General features: G+C 38.4%; 1 protein-coding gene across 9 annotated transcripts in view; it reads right to left on the bottom strand.

Annotated features, from left to right (window-relative positions):
• Ssbp2 (single stranded DNA binding protein 2) overlaps positions 1-22,015 on the bottom strand; it is a 281,368-nt gene that overhangs the window by 44,981 nt on the left and 214,372 nt on the right. For all 9 annotated transcript variants that reach the window (XM_060377758.1, XM_060377754.1, XM_060377756.1 and 6 more), the window contains one exon: positions 6,265-6,324. In XM_060377758.1, coding sequence (XP_060233741.1) covers positions 6,265-6,324 — 60 coding nt within the window. The remainder of the gene's footprint in view (positions 1-6,264; positions 6,325-22,015) is intronic.

Raw genomic sequence — 22,015 nt, 5'->3', positions numbered from 1 at the left:
TTAAAAAAATATATATCTAAAATAAAATGACTAGAAAGGTAAGGACATGTTACTTCTGAGGTGCACACTACACCCGAAACTTTAATACAATCATGTGTTGATCTGGGAAGCCCATGTTGTATTCACAGAGTAAGCTTTTCTTGGGTTGGAAGGAGAACATACTCTCCCCCAAACATACTATACTTTTTTCCCTGCTTCCTTTGCCTTACAAGGAAAAAAATAGTTGAAAAAAATTCATATACTCCAATATAAATTCAAAATCATAAGGAAATAATATTCTTTTACTGCTGTTTAAATAACAATTTCAAATATGATTACTGTAATTCCCATTCTGTGGTTGAGAATGGCCTTTTGAACGCAGTTTGCCAACAGCCATCCGCTTCCACTGAAGAGGTGTACTATCTGAAGGCAGATGTGCAGACTCTTCGTAGCCGCAGCAGGACAGCGGGTGTGACTTACTCAATACAATGGACTGCTCTCTATGCAGCAGGAAACGGTATATTTCATACCAACAGCACTAAATAAAAGCCAAGCTTCACATATAAAATGTTTTACAAAGATTGAAAAAAATACCTATAAAAGATGCACAAAGCATGCTTGTCCTCAGTAAGAGGGCATGTTATGAAGAGCGTGCGGTCTGAAATGTAAGCAACTTGGGTTCATGGTGGTATGGTAAAACTTCAATTTCTAAGTAAATGTTTACATTTTTGTTTTATGCATCAAGATCTCACTATGCAACCCTGGCTGACCTTGAACTCATGATAATCCTCTTGCCTCTGCCTCTCAAGAGCTGGAATTACAACTGTCTCAACATCTCTTTCTCTGTGTCAAATGTCAGTCGGTTCTTACTTATCTGAAAAGTCCTAAGTCTCTTTAGGAGTCACTTACCCTTAGTGTCATTTCATCTGTCTCCATCCCGTTACAAGAATCATGTATTACGTATTTTAAAAGGTTAGTCTTAGTCCAAGAATAACATTTCATTTCTCCATGTGCACAGTTAGTGTTTTCTCGAGTCACAAGTATACTGCCTGCTCAATGTGAACTGCAGAAACACTCAAGCTTTCAAATAGTAAAATCCCTCAGCAGCTGCTTGATACCCTGCTGGATAGAGTCTTCCAGAGGCCTCTGTGATAGGCTCCTGTCCTGTTCCCTGTTTTCTCCCTCTCCTGATATCTCTCTCGTTTGCCTTTCTAAATAAAGATTGAGCATCTTACCAGGGTCCTCTTTCTTGATTAGCTTCCTTAGGTGTAGAGATTTCAGTATGATTAACCTATATTATATGTCTAATATCCACTTATCAGTGAGTATATAACATGTGTGTCTTTCTGCTTCTGGGATACCTCACTCAGGATGATCATTTCTAGATCCCACCATTTGCCTGCCAATTTCATGAGATTCATAGTCAAACTTTTTGCAGAGTGCAGGGAATCTTATGAAAGAAGGGGGAAAGACCTGGAGGGAACAGCAGCTCCACAAGGAGAGCAACAGAACCAAAAAATCTGGGCACAGGGGTCTTTTCTGAGACTGATACTCCACACAAGGACCATGCCAGGAGATAAACTTAGAACTCCTGTACAGAAGTAGCCCATGGCAGCTCAGTGTCCAAGAGGGTTCCCCAATAATAGAAACAGGGACTGTCTCTGACATGAACTCAGGGGCTAGCTCTTTGATCACCTCCACTTGATGGGGGAGCAGCCTTACCAGGCCACAGAGGAAGACAATGCAGCCAGTCCTGATGAGACCTGATAGACTAGGGTCAGATAGAAGGGGAGGAGGACCTACCCTATCATTGGACTGGGGGAGGGGCATTGGTGAAGAAGAGGGAGGGAGGGTAGGACTGGGAGGGCATGGGGGGAGGGGCTACAGCTGGGATATAAAGTGAATAAACTGTAATTTATAAAAATAAAATAAAATAATAAAAAAAATCACTCATAACCTGACAACTCAGAAATAAAGTATATGGTCCATGATCTCTTTTCACAATATGAGTATATGTGACGGGGACAAAGAGCTTGTAAAAAAATGAGGCTGCAATGATGTATTTACATAATTTATGCCTTCTTCCTTACATTGGTTAGTAGTCATAGCAGCACTCCAGTAGATTTATTCTACATCATATCTCTTAATATATGTATATGATTTCACTATTTGCATCATACTTTCTTCAAGTGCTCATCTGATAATCCACAGGAATTCCTGAGGACTTGGATACTATGTGCAGATACTTTCTGTTTTTAGAGTATCACATTTAACCATGGCATAGAAAATGGACACTAGCGTCTTGTGCAAGCAATCTCAACTCCTGTATCTGCTTTAAGAATGGCGAGGATGAAAGCAATTCCAGGGATCTATAGACATTAGCTTATTCTTGGTGTCCCTCATGCATGTATAGTCTCTGCACTATTTTGATTTCATAACAGTGTTGGCTTTTCTGTTCAGACAGTTTATCCATGAGAAATATAAAGAGTTGCGTCACTTCAGGTTAAGGATGTTTCAGTGACGGAGGGGGCACCGTCTGAGAGCTGAGTCGGTCCAGCTAAAACTGAGCGATGTACACTTGTGGACTTAATTTTTGTTTCATGACTCTCTTCACACACATTTATTTTCTACTCCATTGTATACTTTTGTTACCTGACGTTCATCATTTTAGACACAATTGCCTACTTCTGTGCTTTCCAACAAAGTAGCAGCATGGCTTATTCCAAATACTCAATCCTATCAATAAACCAATAAGAAGACATTGTATATTTAATGCAGAACCATAAAATACTTCAGGGAAACTTAAACACGTAACCTTAGAACTAGTAACATAAGTTGTAGCAGTCCTGTCCATTAAAGAGTGCCTTTCACACATGCAGGGCAACCACCAGAACCACTGAATGGGGACACTTCACTATTTGTTTCTACTTTGTGTGGTCTACTAACAAGAAAATGTTTCATTATATTACAATCAACTTAAATGAAACATAAGTATAATATGTTAATATATTTGCTCAATAGGCATCATTACAATTTGTCAACAAAAAGTTATGCTAATTCTGCTTTAACTAAGAATAGCCAACTTGAAAACTGATGTTTGCTTGAAGAGTTCATGCTCCTAAATATATTAAACATATCATCATTTTAGTTTTGAATTGTTTAGTTTTTGATATGATTAGTTGAAAAATAGTGTAAATGAAAGTTACTCTATGTCTGAATTAACATAATTTAGTGAAAGTGTGTATGGCAGGAGGTACAAAGGAGCCACTTGTAAAAGAAAGTAATGTCTAAAAATGTATCAACATGAATGTTGTCAGATTCTAGAGGAGAACACCCTTACAGCAAGTATTATATTCTATTTCTGATTACTTCTTTAAAAAAAGTGATTACATGGTTATTTTTTCGAGCTTTCAAATACCAGACTCCATCTTAACCTGAGCGCTCAGGAGGATGAGGCAGGAGGATCAAGATTTTGAAGTCAACTTGGGCTATTTGGTGACATTTTGTCAAAAGTATTTAAACAATCTCTGTAAATACAGATTGCTTCAGTTTGTATTTTATTTTGTTAATTCTATAGATTATGAGACTTAACACAGGATCTTCTGTATGCATTCATAGCATCTGTGTATGCATATTGTAACATAAGTTCATGTGTGTGACGGCACATGTGCACACATATGTACTGAGGAGAGAGGTCGAGGCCAGGTGTTTTCTTTGATTGCTCTGCGCCTTTCTCACTGAGGAAAGCCCCTCACTGGATGTAGAGCTAGCTAACTGACTGGACTAGTTTAGCCAGCCAGCTTGCTTTGAAGATTCCCGTATCTCTGTCTCTAGAGTGTCAGGACCAGGCTAATCCTGTCCAACACTAAATCCAGCTTTTAGATGGGTTCTGGGAATTCAACCATTGTCCTCAGGCTTGTCCCATGACAATGAAATGGCATCAAATGAATATAATTCTAACAAATGCATCATCGTGTCATCATTTCTACAGAATAAAGGTATTTTAATAATATATTTATACTAGGATCTCACAGTTTCCTAATTCAGAATAAAGGTATTTTAATAATATATTTATACTAGGATTCACAGATTCCTAATTCAGATTTTCAGGACTCTCTTATATCAATATCTATCTATCTATCTATCTATCTATCTATCTATCTATCTATCTATCTATATGGGTGGAATATTTGAAACATTTAAACCAACAGACAGTATACGATTTTATTCTTAAAAATGAAAATTAAAAGACTCAGACTCCTATATAAGTAAATGTTGATACATCCAGGTTCATCTACAGAGAAAAATAAGATTCCCACATGTTGGTGCTCTTGGCATCTGTGTACTTTCTCTACCTTCTTTCATGGCATGTTTTCTGATCCATGAAACTGCATGCACATCCTGTCTGCAAATGAAAAACTCTAGCTGCTGATGTGAGGACTGCTAGGCACTGAAGCACTCCACAGGCCCCATCTGGAGGCAAGCCCGGGTGCTGGACCTCCCTGAAGCAGCCACAGCATAATTTCTCTTTCTCTCTCTATTCCTTTCTTCCTTCCTTCATTTCTTTTCCTTCCTTTCTTCCCTCCCTCCCTCTATTCCTTCCTCTGTTTTTGAGAGAAGGTCTATCTACATAGCTCTGGTTGCTATGGAACTCGCTGTTTAGATTTCAAAGTCCTAAGTGCTGGGATTATAGGTATGCACCACGATGCCTGGCTCAGCGTAATTTCAGTATAAATGGATAAGAGAGCCAAAATTTTGTTGGGACAAGTGAATTAATAATTGCAACCTTCTTGTTCTGTTTTTCAAGGTGAAAAAAATGCACAAATAAAGAGCAAAAATGGAAAAGGGAATTTAAAATGATTTTACTTCATTTTGAGAGAAAACTATAGTCTTCACATGACTGAGCAACTGACACACTGTTAATCATTTAATTTTTTTATTGTACTACAACTATGCACACTACCCACATCCAAAACAAAACTATGAACTCTTTTTTAATTTATTTTTTTATTAATTACAGTTTATTCACTTTGTATCCCAGCTGTAGCCCCTCCCTCGTCCCTTCCCAATCCCACCCTTCCTTCCTCTTCTATACCAATGCCCCTCCCCCAGTCCACTGATAGGGGAGGTCCTTCTCCCCTTCCATCTGACCCTAGCCTACCAGGTCTCATCAGGACTGGCTGCATTGCCTTCCTCTGAGGCCTGGTAAAGCTGTTCCCCACTCAGGGGAAGGTGAACAAAGAGCCAGCCACTGAGTTCATGTCAGAGACACCTTCTGTTCCCATTACTAGGGAACCCATTTGGAGACTGAGCTGCCAGGGCTCAGGGGTTCTAGGTTATCTACATGCATGGTCCTTCGTTGGAGTAAAGACCCTGAGCCCAGATTTTTTTTTCTCTCTCTCTTTGTGGAGTTCCTGTCCCCTCCAGGTCTTTCTAACTCTCCTTTCTTTCATAAGATTTCCTACATTCTGTCCAAGGTTTGGCTATGAGTCTCAGCCTCTGCTTTGATACACTGCTAGGTAGAGTCTTTCAGAGGCCCTCTGTGGTAGGCTCCTGTCCTGTTTTCTCCCTCTTCCTATGTCCTTCCCATTTGCCTTTCTGAGTGAGGACTGATCATCTTACCAGGGTCCTCTTCCTTGTTTAGCTTCTTTGGGTGCACAGATTTTAGTATGATAACTATAAACTCTTGACAAATAAAAAGGTGCTTTATCCCCTTTAGTAAATAACTTATCTTTGTTAAAAACAACATGAAATTGAAATACTTAGAATTTAAAATTCTTGAAATTGAAAACTGAAACATGTATTGTTAAATATTTAGACTTTGTCTTCAGGAAGCATCTAATTCCCTATCTGACATGCCATTGTGACAAGGCACATGTACATGAATTTTCTAGCACATGAAAAGAAACTAAAGAAATTATAGGAAATTTCACCTAGAGGATGATCAACAGTTACTGAAGTTAGCTCCACAAGTGAGTCAATCATTTTCTGGAAATACGGAGGTAGTAAACCTTGCAGTGTTGCAAGCTACATACAGCATGTCTCCTAAAGCTGTGTAAATAGTAACGGATAAAGCATGTGGATACATGTGTTTCTGTGTTCCAACAAAACTTAACAAAAAGTCAGTCAGCGCAAAGGCTGCCTATGCAACCTTCAAGGAGATTACACATTCCCAGAAGCAGCTATCAGTGGGGATAACAGATGATGTTAGATTTTTATATAAAAAGAAACACTTGTGATATTTTCAAAATCTTTTTAAAATTTGAAGTAGCATGTAAATCTTACCTGATTAGGTATCCTCAATGGGGGCCTTGGGCCTCCAGGGTACCGAGGTGACATAAAGGGCTATTGAAGACAAACAAACAAACCAAAAATCAGAACAATGTAAAACAAATCTTAAAAACAAATCATACATCAATCATTCTCCTATGTGGCTGTTTTCAGTAAAAGCTCCCAGAGGAGATTCACCCTGACACCTGGGAACTTTCCACAGGAAATGTGAAAGCACCAAACATGACTAACTGCAGCAACTAAAAATATGATTTTTAAAATAATGATATCTAACTGCCAAAGACAAGATAAAGAAACAGGTAAATTAATCCCAGTAAATGTCTGAAAAGGAGGCTTGGTGGTTATTTTATTATACAAGATAGGTTCTGTGTGTATACTTTTGAATAAATTATAAATAATTATCGGTCTTCACTAATAATTTTAAAGTTATCAAATTTCACCCATCTAATTCTGTTCTACATAAGACTGCAAAGAGTTTTGCTTTCTAGGGGTAGTCTATAGTCAAAAATACTTTGTTGGTCTTTTCCCATTCTGAGTTTATTATAAGGTTAACAATAAATTTCAAAGGTAAAACTTCTTTACATGTTTTGATTGTATTATATGGTCTTCTTTTAAAAGTCACATTAATTTATGTTGCTGGACGAATCAAGGGTTCCTCTAAACTGGGTTAAATCCTTTAGTAGTACCTGAGAGTGTCCTTGTAGCCAGAGCCTATTTGGTGAGTGTCCAAAACCTGACTACTTGGGTGCTCATATCTAAAATGTCATGAAATTATTCAAAATTTCTATTTTATTATACTTTTTAATAGCCAGCAGAATTATAATTTTGCTTATTTATATATTAATATAATTACTTATATATAAGATTTTTTACATATAAGTAAATATTTATTTTTAATGAACTGCATAGTCATTAAAATATTAAGATTAGTTTAATATATACTGAGAATCAATTTAATAAGTAGCAAGTAGATAAAGTTTTGCATATCCAGTTTATAACATTTTACATAACTGAGCACTGAATTTATGTCTTTTATAATTAAGAATGTTGGTCCACAGCAATAAAATCTCAAGAAATTTCTGCCATGCAGATTTGTTTCTGTGTTCTGCTCAGTAGTGTAAGAAGCTAATGAAATGAAGGTCATGGCGGACAGGCAGCTTGCACTTTGTGGCACTGTGCTCACAGGAGGTCATTTTATCAGGCAGGCTAGTGGGCTGTGGGGGTAGCAGCTGCCTCCAGCTGCTGAAACTCAGGCCGACGCCTGTTTTAACAGACTTGATTATAAAAAAGGCTTCGCTTTCAGAGATGTGACCAGAGCTAACTTTCTTCTTCACTGGAGAAGCTGTTCTAAAGTGAATTGGTAAGAAAATGATCTATTATTGCCAGCTAGAAGCTTATTCCAATATCCTAGCCCTGTTCTCTTTCTTTTCTAAGTCGTCCAATTTTACTTACACAATTAAAATTTTAAATTCTGGATTTAATCTAAATATAACAATCAGATACTGTATTATTACTTTCATAATAGTTGTCTTTCTTTACAAAGTGATGCTTCATGATGTGTTCACAAATCCAAGGTATACTATCAACTTACTAAAAGATGGAGAACTAAAAGTAGCTTATTAGTAATTCCTACTATGATAAAATCACAATAAAATGGAGCATAGGTCAAAATGTGAAAATGCCACTAAATGCCAAATGCTGCAATAAATAACTATTAAGCGCCTTGTTTGAAACAGTACCTGAGACTGGCATATTAGCCTAATGTAAAAAGATGCCACAGCGTTAATCTCACGGATTATTTGATCTCTAATAGACTGGATTATGAATCACCGTATTTGGATGAGGTTGTACTTTTCCACCTTACAGAAGTTACTGAGGCTGCTGGGGGGACTGGCGTCACTGTAGGGCTGGCTTTGGAAGTACACGTCATTGTAATATCTTACATTGGGAGAGACAAATTCTGGTTTAGACAGTTAATTTCCTCATATGCAGTCCTCCAAAAAAATTCACTTTGTGTTTTGGTAAAAGAAGGAAGGATGGAAAAGAGGGAGGGAGGAAGGCAGAGGGTGCGGATGGGAGGATCTTACAAAGCTGAGTATCTCCGCAGAGCACACAGGACATAAAGATCTAGCTAATTTACATTTTAAAATATTTCTACCTAAATTATAGAGAATGCTTTGGTGCAAGAATAAATTCTAAATGTTCAGCTCAGACCTGACTATAACATAGGTAGATGCCATCTATGTCCTAACTATAATGCTAAGCTACATAAGGTAAACACAGCACGGGAGCACCAATGTCTGCACTGGGCCAGGTGAGAGACGGCCACGCTAGTACCTGGACTTCACTAGTAGGAAGTCAATTTAAACTCTGATACAACACTGATCGAGGCCAGAGATTATCTTTCAGAAATATTAGTTGCACATGTTAATAGATATGTTGGTACTTTCTGCGTTTGTAATTTAGGACAAACATGGTCTTCAAAAACTCCTTAGTTCTGAAAATAAGTTTATTCTTTCTATCTGAGGCGGATTTTTTTTTTTCATTTTAGTATTCTATTTAAGTAGGACATCAAATCCCTGGGAAAAGTTATTTTTAATGTTTCTGCGTGTGAATCAAGAGCTCAGTGCTAGTATTTGCAGTGTCACTCATTAGTGGATGGCCTTGAGCTATGAGCTCTGGGGGTTGCAGTTTTCTTAACCTTAACATGGAGAAGGTGGGCACACGATTTTTAAATCCTTTATAAAACAAGGGATTCTGGATTCTGGGATAAGTCCTTTCCACTTTGCTCTTAAAGACAAAGGTTAGTGTACTGCGCAGTGTAGACATCTGACCCATGTTAGAGTGGAGAGAGGACAGAGGGACGTGCTTCAAAGGCACACGGCATCTTCATCAAGGAGCTGGAGCAATCTTCACGTTTCAAAAGAGAAAGACACTGGTAGAGAAGGAAGAACTACTCCAACAAACAACTGTGCTGTTTCTTAAGAGACATCAAAGGCCAGCCAGGGGACAAGAGAGGAGAACTATTAATCTGAGGGTGGTGCAAATGAAATCCCTTCTTTGTCCTGTCACTTACCAAGCACTCACAGGGGCACAGGTTCTAGGTGCTTGGATTTGTCAGTGAATAAAGTGCATAAAGATCACTGTTCTCTCCTTGGAATTCACCAAGGCTCACAATCTTATAATTAAATTGAGAAATAATTTTCTGGAAAATTGTTCTGTGTATCAGTCCTCTAAATTGGAACAAATAGAATGTTCTCTTCAGCAAATGTCAAGTACCAATGAAAGCTCAAAGAAAATAAGACTTTAATCTGTTATCTTCCCTGAAAGCCATATTGTGTCATCCTTACTGGATCAAACATGCAGTGACTGAAAATATAGACAATGATTTTTTTCCAAGTTTCCAAACTGGGCCACACATATGGGATGAGGTTCTTTGTAATGCATGACAGTCTAGCCTGCAGTCTCACAGGGAAGCTGCACTTGTAGGCAATATTCTCTCTGCATGCTTCTACTATTAGCATGTGCTTTGGGTGTCTCCACAGAATTCCTATGATGAAACCAAATCCCCAATGCAAAATTATTTGAAGATGGAATCTTTCTGGAGGATAGAGCTTCCTGAATTGTTTGCTGTCTTAAGAAAAAAAGGCACAGAGAGAAAACTGCTCTCCTGTGCCATTGTGAGTGGGCAAATGACTATCTGCCCACTGAGAAGGGAAATGAATAACAAGGCTGCTTGGATTTTCGGCTATTTTATTTTTTGAGATAGGGTCTTCATAGCTCAGATTAGCTTCAAGCTTGCTATAGAGCTAAAGATGAGTTTGAATTTAGGATCCTATGGCCTCCACCTCCTGGGGTTTTAGGTGTGTGCCACCATGTCAGGATAACTGGGCGCTAAACTTGCTTCATGACTACCACAGAAACACTCTACTAACTGAACTATCCTCAGCCCAACTCCTTGACCTTGAATATTCTTGGCATCAGAACTCTGAACAGTAAGTTCGTTGCTTAAATCACCTAATCTACAACTTTTTCATTATAGCAGCCCAAAGTGACAAAAGCTAAAGGAAATAGGATAATGGAAAGTAAGTAAAATACAAATATACTCTATTAAAAAAAATCAGTAACTATGTGATGACAAAGTGGAAAATGACAATACCTAACAGAAACAGAAACAGGTTCATTACAGCAAGGAGTCTTTCAAAGAATAAAATTATGTCACTTAGAAGCAAAATTTATTTAAGAATAAATGTCATTAACTTTTAATGGATTATTTTTTTTATTCTACCAAGAATTATTTAGAATTTTGAAACTGCTTTTCTGATTATCATTTATTCCTTATCCTTCCTGTTACATTTATAATAAAATGACCTATATAATCTTTTCTATTATGCTTTTTGATACATTTTAAAACAGGAGGCTTTACTTTTTAGAATTTATTAACCAACTTTTTTATATAAAAGGATGCCAAAGATCAAACTTCTTAACGGGAATTTTAGTGTTCCTACCTGACTCTGCTACTGGAATGTACACACAATTCATTCTTATAACTAACTGGCCACAAAACCTGTTTGACTCAGCAGCTCCTCATGGGCCCTGCAATGTGTGACCATCCACCCACTGAGGAGTGCTTTCCCGGAGCCGCCACTCAAACAGGAAGAGCTGGCAGCAGTATTTCTAGTAAGCAAGTTCATTTGTACATGAAGACTAATCAGCACGTGGTCTTGATTCACCAAACTAAAAAATAAATGCCACAACTGAAATAAAACAACTTAACAAGCTCTTCCTCTTTTTTCCTTCGACATTTTAAGTAGTTTTGACTATCTATCTATCCATCCATCCATCCATCCATCCATCCATCCATCCATCCATCTAGTTTTTATATATAGTTTGGGGCATGTTTAATTTTGTTTTTAAGATAAACACTGGCTGTAGTGGACAGACATGGTATGATTAGAAGAGTATGACAGCTCACAAGGTTCTCCGGGAGAGCAGAGCAGCAGGGCCTTCCAGGCAGAGGTACAGGAAGAGCACCAGCAGCATTTAGCTGTTCCTATGCATCCCAGGAGCTGAGTCATGAACAACACTGATGGACTCAACACTAAGTGAAGTGAAACAACGCTTGGCTGCTTTGTGTAAAATCTCACCTGGTCAATTTACTTGTCTTGTTAAAAATACATAGTACCTACTGATACTGTAATGAATGGAGCATACCATTGGGAGAATATATCTAGTTTGGTCAGAATATACCTGCAAAGTATGTATAGATGGGAAAAAAATGTGCTGCCTAAATAAGATAAATTACTGTTTTCTAAGGAGCCCAGTAAGAACAAGAACAAAAAGATACCCCAGAGTTATATTGACAATAGATAGATGGGTCACAATTTAGGTTGACTAAAAAGGTCCTCTGTTTTCTACTTCTGCCTTTCAGTTTTCACCACCAGTCCCGGAACACCAGGTCACCAGAAAAGGTAACAGTCCTGACCAGCAGTCCACCTGGCTGCTCGTCTCATCTAGCACTCATAAATGGGATCCTAACATTTTTACAGTGAAGCATTTTATCTGAATTCATTTTACTTTTTGTGCATGCGTGTGGAGGCCGGTAAACGACCACGCATGCTCTTCAGGAGCTGCCCAGTGTTCTGAGCGAGGCTCTTTCGCTGCTGGAACCACCCACATGTGCAAGGCCGTCTAGCAAGCCCCAGGGTTCTCCCTGCCTTCCCTTCCCCAGTGCTGAGGTCCAACAGTGTGCTGCAGCTGCAGCTGTCTGCACGGGCCCTGGGCGCTGGACTCGGGCTCTCAGGCCAACTGAGCCATCTCTCCAGCTTATCAAAAGCCTATCAGTCTTGTCTCATCTTCCAAACCTTTGTTCAACAACACACCTTTTCCCACTAACACTCAACATTTCACTAAGAATATTAAATATTTTGTCCTCTTAAAATATATTGTCTTTAGCATAAAAGATACATAAGAAAAATAGTATTTTACTCAGCCATTAAAAATAAGGAAATCATGAAATTTGCAGGCAAATGGATGGAACTAGAAAAGATCATACTAAGTGAGGTAACGAAAACACACATGGTATATACTCACTTATAAGTGGATTTTAGCCATATAGTACAGGATTGACATACAATAATTCATAGCCCCAATAAGATAAGTCTGGGGCATCTTATGCTTCATGTGGGCCCTCTAGTTAGGGGAGTGGGGGATATCGCTGACATGGACTATGTTGCCTGCTTTCTGATCACTTCCCCCTGAGGGGACTTCTCTACAAGGCCTCAGGGGAGGAAAATGAACCCAGTCCTCATGTGAACAGATGAGCTGGGGTGTCTGGGTAGAGGGGCTCCGTATTCTGAGGAACAGGGGGAGGGGTGTGGGAGAGAGAGTGGAACTGGCAGGAGGGGAGGGAGGGGCCTATGACGGAGATGTAAATTGAATTAATAAAAAAAGACACAAAAAATAAAGAAAAAAGAAAAAGGTTATTTTAATGTAGTTTATATGCCACAAAATTAGTCAAAATGTAATTTATTAATAAATAAATAATACATCTAATTAATTAATTGAATAACTTTATTAATTTATTAATCATATGATGATTAAGTGTCTATATGTCTTGGTCCCGAGGAGCCTAAAACAATACTATTTTTATTGCTGTATATCTATTTTGTTAATTAAATTCTCTTTATATGATCCTTTCTATGTAGATTCCTACTCTATATTTTACTTGCAAGTAAGTTTTTTTTTTTTTGGCTAATTAACTTTTTTTTCCTTTTTTTATTTAACTTTTATTAATTACACTTTATTCATTTTGTATCGCCCCATAAGCCCCTCCCTCCTCCCTTCCCGACCCCACCCTTCCTCCCCTTTCTGCATTCATGCCCCTCCCCAAGTCCACTGATAGGGGAGGTGTTCCTCTCCTTCTTTCTGATCTTAGTCTATCAGTTCTCATCAGAAGTGGCTGCATTGTCATCTTCTGTAGCCTGGTAAGGCTGCTCCCCCCTCAGGGGGAGGTGATCAAAGAGCAGGCCAATCAGATTATGTCAGAGGCAGTCCCTCTTCCCATTACTATGTAACCCACTTGGACACTGAACTGCCATGGGCTACATCTGTGCAGGGGTTCTAGGTTATCTCCATGAATAGTCCTTGGTTGGAGTATGAGTCTCTGGGAAGTTCCCTGGGTTCAAATTTTCTTGTTCTGTTGCTCTCCTTGTGGAGTTCCTGTCCTCTTCAGCTCTTGCTATTTCCCACTTCTTACATAAAATTCCATTCACTCTGCCCGACAGTTGGCCATCAGGCTCAGCATCTGCTTCTGATGCTCTTTGGGTGGATGACACCTAAACGAACATCGGTACAAAGTCCCAATTTATTTCTAATATCAGAGATCAGACCTCTACTCTTGCCTGATGCGTCTAAAACAAAAAAGGGTAACTGTAGAGAGCTGCGGAATGCTGTGCCTTAAAGATGGAGCTGGTTTCCGCCTTCCACCTTCCCGATGGTGAGTGCTCTCTGTCACGAACAATTCCCATTTGGCTAAGGCTGAGGATCTGGCTTGCTTCCATGTATGTGGACCTATCTGCATTGCCCACGTGGCACGCCTGGGTTGGCTACCCAGAGGCTATTTAAGCTGTGGGCTGGCTTTCCCCAGGGTCAGATGATTGTTCAAGGTTCCTGAATAAACTGCATTGGAAAAAAAAATTAAAAAAAAAAAAAAAAGAAAGGCAAAGAGGATGGACATCTGAAGAAGAAGAAAACAGGAAACAACCTAGGGACCTGCCACAGACGGCCTCTGAAAGCCTCTGCCCTACAGACTATCAAAGCAAGTAAGTTTTTATTAAACTTAAATATATTAACTCTTGAAGTCATATGTTACCAATAATAAATACTATTAGGGAATATTCCTTTGAAAATCATTAGTGGAGTATGACTTATTTTATCTTAGTCATACTTATACAGATGTTTACATATTATAATTATCACAATTATATTATATTATATTCTATTATAATTATATTATAATTCTGTGTGATGTTTGAGTTTACTATAGAAAATTAATAATGCATAAGTTATATATAAATGACTCTAAAGACTTTTTACAACTTACTCATCTTCATGTGTTTAGTTTCTTTTCTGTTTTTCAACAACATCCCCACCAGACACCACTGACACCCCAGTGAATAAGACTCTTGATTAGTGCATTTTAATTCCAACCAGCACTAAACTAATGTATCTCACAAATGACATACGTGTGCTGGCATATTCCACTGAAGAGTGTAAGTGTGGTTTATCTTCCATGCACCTTAGATATTCTGTCATTATCAACACTTAATTAAAATAACTGTGAAGTAATAACAGATCCAGTTTCTTTCTTTCTTCTTTTTTCAGATCTAGTTTCTTTGATGTGTTTCTGCCAAGCTAATCCCATACAGCAGTTACAAGCAGGATGATTATTTATGGATTTATTCTAAACATCAAAATTGGTCACTTACATTATGATTATGAGTCTTTTCAAGAAGATGAGTAGTTCCCAAGCTTTTATTATCATACAAACACTGCATATAGGCATTACCACAGACTTCTGGATTGTGCATGAGGACTGTGTTGTCCTCATATACATAACATATACATATATATGTAAATGATTGAACAACATTTTGTAAAAAATTAGTAATTCACTTAAGTTGATTTATATCTATAAGTAAACACACACATACTTTTTTGTTGTGTGGTACTAAGATAACAACAGACCAATTGCCTTTAATACATGTATGATTATGAAAATAAACAACTGAGATTTACAGCTTAGGATAGAGTGATAGGGTGACTCAATTTAAAAACTAAAATTTTCAGGTAAATGAATGGAGCTAGAAACAATTTTCCTAAGTGAGATAACATAGACCCCAAAAGACAAGACAAATTTTGCATGTTTTCTCTTATATGTGGGTATTAGTTTTCAAGCTTAGACATATGTTTCAATATGAATAACAACAGAGGCTAGGTAGCTAGTAAGAGAGCAGGAGATCATCCTAGGAAGGGAAACAAGTAGAGTGTTATAAAGTCTAAAGGAGAAATAAGAGCAGAAAGATTATGTGGGAGGTAGAAATGGGCAGAGTAAAAGAAGGAATATGAGGAAAACTAACATTACGGTCCTTCTGAAAAGCTACCTGAAATATATACACATATGAAAGGAATTTAAATGGGCTCTCCATGTACTTGGGAGACAGTGCCACAACTAGACATTTCATACCACCAAGTAAAACTCCAGTGTCAGGAATGGACTGCATCTTGGTGAGTTGTTGGACAAAGGCCCTCTGACCCCTCCAAACATCACAGGCTGCTAGCAAGGCTCTCAGGTACTCGCCACAAACTGAAGGCAAAGCCCTACCGTTGAAGGCACAACTTATGTCCTCAGATACGGAGATACTGAGCTGGTGCCCAACTAGAAGGAGCTTCACTCCTCCTGACTAGACTAGTATTCATGGTGCTAGAAGGTACTTTGTACACTACCAGAGAAGAAAAGTAATCACCAATTTCACCAGCTACAAACTTTGCAACCTACAACAGTGACCTATCTGCAAGATGTACTGGTGCCACAGAGGCACAAATGTTAGGGAAGTAACCACTACTGATTGGATTTAAGACCCATTCGATGACATGGACATAATACTACTAAAATGACTCAGAACCTCAGATTAGATGGGTCATGAGCCTAGAAGAAAACCCAATCCTATTATTCTCTTAACAGAACATAGCAGTGAAATGACTCCTAGTGACAAATTCTGAGGAGGTGTTGTTCAAGCCTCATCAGAAAAACTTGTTTTGAGAGCAGCTGAAGCACTCAGTACTAAACCAGATGTCTTCATCAACCCCTACTTCAAGGTTCGTGGATCTACGCACAAGGGGAGGCAGAAGGACTATATGACCCAGAGGCGTTCACTGGATGACTTCAATGAAATGGCATCTTTCAGACACAATGGAATTGAAACTCCGAGACTGTAACAGCATATATTACACCTGCAGAAGTTGAAACCAGTCAAAAGTCCAGCATGTCCAGGAAGGGGAAATGGACACAAATTACCATCCCTAACCACGAATCTATTTGCAACTGACACCTGCTAGAGAAAGGAAAATGAGCTTCTGCCAATGGAATGACCCTGCATACACCAACAACACCCTCGGGCGGGCCCCGTGCCCAGGGACACTTGGGAATATAAACAGACTCCATACTTGTTTGTTGTGTGCTTTTTGTTTTGTGTTTGTATGCTGGTTTTCTTTCTCTCTTGCTCTTGTTGTGTTTTTCTTTTTTGTATCTTTTGATTTGGGGTTTGTGTTGATTTGTTGTTTTTTTTCTGGTATTTTTGTTCTGTTTCTGATCTGAGAGGCAGGGAGAGGGAGAGAGAATATGAATGAAGATGAAGTTGGGTGGGTAGGCAGGATCTGGGAGGAGTTCAGGGAGACTGAAAATTATAATAAAAGTGTATTGTATAAATTTTTTAAGAAGCTAAGATTTAAGCAACACTTTTAACTTTTCCTTAAAAACACACACACAATATTCTTGAATATCTTGAATATCTTGACATTTCTATTGGTTCGGCAGTGTCCTTTGAAATGTCCATGAATAGAAATTGATGTTTGTTAAAAAATTAGCCAAGAGAGAGCTTAGGAGTATAGCGCTTGCCTAGCATTCCTGCAGCTATGGGCTCCACTCACAGAACCACAAATGAAACAGAACACAAGAGATAGATATGGTTGTGCACACCTGTAATCCCAGCCGTCTGCAGGCTGAGGCAGGAGGATTTCTGATAGTTTCAGGTCAGTCTAGGTTATATGTTATTTTAGAGGCCAGGTTAGGCAATGCAGTGAGATGCTATTCAAAATAAAGAGTAAAAGGAAGAATAGAGATATAGCTCACTGGGAGATTCTTTTAACTACCATGCAGGAGGTAGTTAAAAGAATTCATGCTCATTAGTAAAGAAGAAAGAGGAGGACAGGGAAAAGAAGGAGGAAAATCCAACAAGAAGTATAATTCAAGTGTCAAGGAACATGCCAGAGCTGGTTCTGGATATTGGGATGGGGTGTGTGTGTCATGATAAACCTATACCATTTTTACGATTTCTAGATTAAAGTTGCAAGTACTTTGATTTTTGCATGAAGTGGGGAGGGCAGTGGAGATGGGGAAAACTGCCCAACAGGTACTGAGCTGTATTTGAGGAGAAAAGAAAGCATGTTGGCTTATAGAGTAGACTGCAGGTTACTGCAAATCAGTGTCACAAAAGCTCTACAACATCTGAACTCTCTCACCATGAAGAAAATAATGAATATCTGATAAAGGTATTTTACCCTAGTTTGAACATTGCATAAAATAATATAAATTATCTTATATAAATATATATTTCTTATATTTCATAATATAATATACAAATATATTACATAAACATATATTAGTAAGTTTAATATAAGATATATTAATATAAGATTTTAATATAAGATAATATATTACCTAATAGTATACTAATATGAACATAAATTTTATTGTCTTATAAAAATTAACATAGTCATATTCATATGTCAATTTTAAAAAGCAATAAAAATTTTAACATGCACATTAATAAATTACTCTAGTTTCACTCATATATCAGATGTTGAAAATTTGAAAAATGAAGAGGGGGAGAAAGAGACCAGGGGTTCATGCCACAAACATGTGCTGCAGTTCTAAGGTAGCTGAGGTGAGAGGCCTGGAGCAGGTGTGAGCTTGAGCAACACACCTGACCCTATCTTGAAAGAGCAAAGGAGATCGTGGTCCCAGGGCACAGCACATACTGCCATCTGCCTTGGCCAGTGTTTTCCCAACAACTGTGAAACTAAGAATTCTACCCCATATATGTTGATTCCTTGGCTTTCAGGAATAACAAAAAGTGGCAAGAAAACCACACTGGTCTCAGATGGCCAGGATAACTATTAAGTACTCACTATTAAGTACTATAACTATTAAATACTTTGATTAACAAGTGGATTTGGTTGCCTGCTCTTTGATCACTTGCCCCTGGTGATACAGGCCACAGAGGAAGAGGAACCTGGAAGTCCTGATGAGACTTGGTAAGCTATGGGCAGATGGCAGGGCAGCATTACCAAAGCCAGCAGCCACCTGTTGGGCACCTCTGCATCTTCAGGTGTTTTTATTTTATCTTTGCACTAGGGAATGGCTTGCTCTAATATTCAAAATCAGATTTTTAGGAAATTTAATTTTTACTGTTTGAACTTTAATAAATAAGCAGCATTCCCTGCCTTCCATTACACAAATCTGGTGGCTTTAACCCTGGAATACTATTTCTACTATCTAAAAATTTAAAACTATGTGTGTATGTATGTACAATATTAGATGTTGTATTTTAATGTTTATTATACCTGGTATTTCCATTATCCTACTCAATAAAATGAAGAAAGATATAATAACTAAAATGCTGGCTCATTAAGATTTAGGCTAACACGGACAACTTCTGGAGAGTAGGACAGGCTTGTCTCTAGAATTTTATTTCCAAAAACTGGTTTCTGAAATAGCATCAGAAAAAGAGGAAAGGGGGGTCACTGGAAGAAAGTGCAATAGCAAGAGCAGTCCCCAGATGAGGAGGGAAGGACCTGGCATGTGGATGTCTAGCTGCTGGTGGTCCTGACGCTGCTGCAGCTGACTCAGGAAGACTCAAGAACAGCAGAGCACATGACACAGATAAGGCCATCTTCTTAACCCAGGCCTTATTTGCAGGCATCAAGTAAATACATATTTGCCTCCAAGTCACATTTAATACAGAGCTTGTAAAATTTTTTCTTTCTTTTCAGTCTTAAGAGAAAAACAAGAGTTCTTTTTCTTTCAAAGTACTAACAATATTGTTTTCCTGTGAGCCCCCCAGCTGGCTTATTTCATTTATACTGAGCCTTTTTCAGTCAATAGCCCTGTGAAGAAACAGGAAAAGGCCTACTACATATCTGTCTTTCTTCCCTTTCTTTCTTCCCTTTCTTTCTTTCTTTCTTTCTTTCTTTCTTTCTTTCTTTCTTTCTTTCTTTCTTTCTTTCTTCTTTCTTTCTTTCTCTTTCTTTCCTTCCTTCCTTCCTTCAATTCTTTTTCATTATTACTACTTGCTACAGTGCAGTTTGCTTAAAAATAGAATCTTTGGGAAACAGATGCTAACATGGAGACGCCATTACACTGCCACTAGATGGCAAAGCAGCTTTACCATTGCTGCCCGATCCTGTAAAGGGACTGATAATCCTGTGGCAATGCGTCTCTAGCACAGCGGAGTTCTGGTCAAAGCAGATGAAAATTATGGATGAGTACTGGTCCTGGAACTCAGTGACTTAGCATACCTACTTCCAACACATATTTACAACCGCAATCACACCAAAGCCACTTTTACAACCCAACATCAATATATCTTTAGTTTTTAATAATAACAGTTTCTGTTAAGGAAGCTAAAGATTTAGTGACAATATGATAGCAAATGTATTAAGAAAAACTGTAGGAAAATGTAACACACAGCAAAAATGAACAAGTCTATTGATTGATGGACATTCAAATCAAATATTAGCTATAGATTCAGATATGATGTATATTAGTACCTAGTAAAAGATCATATCATGCTTTTCAATAAAAGATGTGTTCAGTTACTAGTGTGGTAAGTAAGGTTCAGTTTCCATCATGGAAGTTTTCTGCAGTAAAGAACATGAAGAAAAAAACTATGACACCCTCTTGCCTCTCAGAATATGAAATAGCTTCTACTTAAATATTCTACAAATTAATCACAAGTCATGGGAAAGTATTTATTACAACTCACAGAAATACTGACTCTTCCAAGGTAACAGGCAAAATTAATAAATCTAGTTTTTTAAAACACAAAAGAATGTTTATTTTTCCTTTATTTTATAAAGACTATTTACTCAATTACTTTGACTACTATATACAAATGAAAAGAATGACTAAAATGGTCCAAGGAAATACTGCTGCCTATGTCAATAAGGCTGCAGCCACTAACAGCCTTTCCCTGTTTTTTTTTAATAAATGAATATTTATACATAAAAATATAGCTATACTACAGGTTGATACCATTCTTAATTAAAGTATCTTAGTATACCACAAAACTGTTGAATTAAGCTGCACAAGATTATTGATACACTACTGTATTTTTTTCTACTAGAACCAAACTTGAAACTGCTGGACAGTCCTACTGCCTTTGCTCTGGGCCCAATCAGTCTGATGTCTTGATTTAGGAACTTGGCTCTGACATCATCTACTGGTTCAACAACAGGTGTCACTGAGGATTTATTGGCTTTCTTATGCTAATCACTCCTCTGACAGATTCCAGTAAATAGATGGCTTTATTTTATTAAATTGATACTTTCTTTGTGCATGTCCAACTAATCCCACTACTTTCACTTAATTGGTCTCTTACTAAGTAACAGAAGTTCCCATTTAAATAAAAACAAAATTTAAATGGTGCTATGGCTTGATTCAGAAATGCTCCCCTAGACTCATGTGTTTTAACATCTTCTGCCCAGCGGTGGCGCTGTTTGTGGAGGTATGGAACACTGGGAAAGTCAGCCTGACAGAGATGGGTTGCTGGAAGTTTGGGTTCTATAATGTCCATGACCATGTCCAGTTGTTCCCAATTCTTGGTCCACTAAGATGTAAACAGAAACATAGCAAGCTCCTACCACCATGCACTGGACGGCCACCGCCACCATGCCAAAATAAACTTCCCTCCATTAAGTTTCTTCTGTCAGGGATTTTGTCAAAATGACAGGAAAAACGAGCAATGTGGGAACGGAAATCTCAAATACTATACAGACTTTTTAACATAATGGACACGTTAAATGACTGGAGTACTAATCACAGTTCTGATTTTAGGGTTAAAGGTGGCTGCATTTGTTTTAAACTCATACGTTTACAACTTGTAGTAACACTACTTGCTAATACATTTAAGTTAAACCTAAGAGAGAGAAGGCTTGTTCTTCAGTGTAAATGGGAGTAAAAGAACTACATTTGTGTACTGAGAAGAACTATTTTCAATGTAATTTTCACAGTGAGGACAACTGGAAACTACTCATGGTTGGACCCAGTAGACTAATTGTAAATCATTCATTTCATTCATGCCATCCTAATACTTAATCTCTTCATTACTGACTCACATTCCAGCTATGCCCACATAAGCTTTGCCTTTCTCCTTGAGTATTTGAAGTAACTCAGCCTCTCCCTAACTGGGAAGTGCAAGAGAAGGGGTCAGCCGTTTGGAATCCAGCTGCTACAAGCAGCTGAGCGGGCAGAAGCTGCTGAGTGCTTCTCTGGGCTGGGGATTCCTGATCTCTGCAAAGCTCCCTTCTTCCAAAACCCGGCTCTCCTGCTAAGGAGCCTGCTGGAGCCAGGCACCAGGAGGAACCTCTCTACCCTGCTATAGCAGCCTGCAATGTAGCCTTTCCTAGAGCAATCCTTGGGCAGTGGCCGTGCTGAACAGCCGTTTTCATCTGTAAACTCTGAAATGATTCCCTTCTCTGACTCTTCTAGATGTCGACCATTTCAAAGGAAAACGTCTGTGGAAACAGGTAGAAACTGGCATTCTGTTGCCAAGTCTGACTGTCTGGGGCCTCTGATCGTTATCGTGCCTCTATGCATGAGAGGCAGCTACTGCTCATTAACAACGTGTGCTGGCCTACGTTGGCGCTGGAGCACAGTCCAGCACTGGAGAACACCAGCGCTGAC

The sequence above is a fragment of the Meriones unguiculatus genome, chromosome 2 (genome assembly GCF_030254825.1).
Source record: "Meriones unguiculatus strain TT.TT164.6M chromosome 2, Bangor_MerUng_6.1, whole genome shotgun sequence".
Lineage (NCBI taxonomy): Eukaryota > Metazoa > Chordata > Mammalia > Rodentia > Muridae > Meriones > Meriones unguiculatus.
Note: the sequence above shows the minus strand (reverse complement) of the source record. Positions and strands in the feature narration are given on the sequence as shown.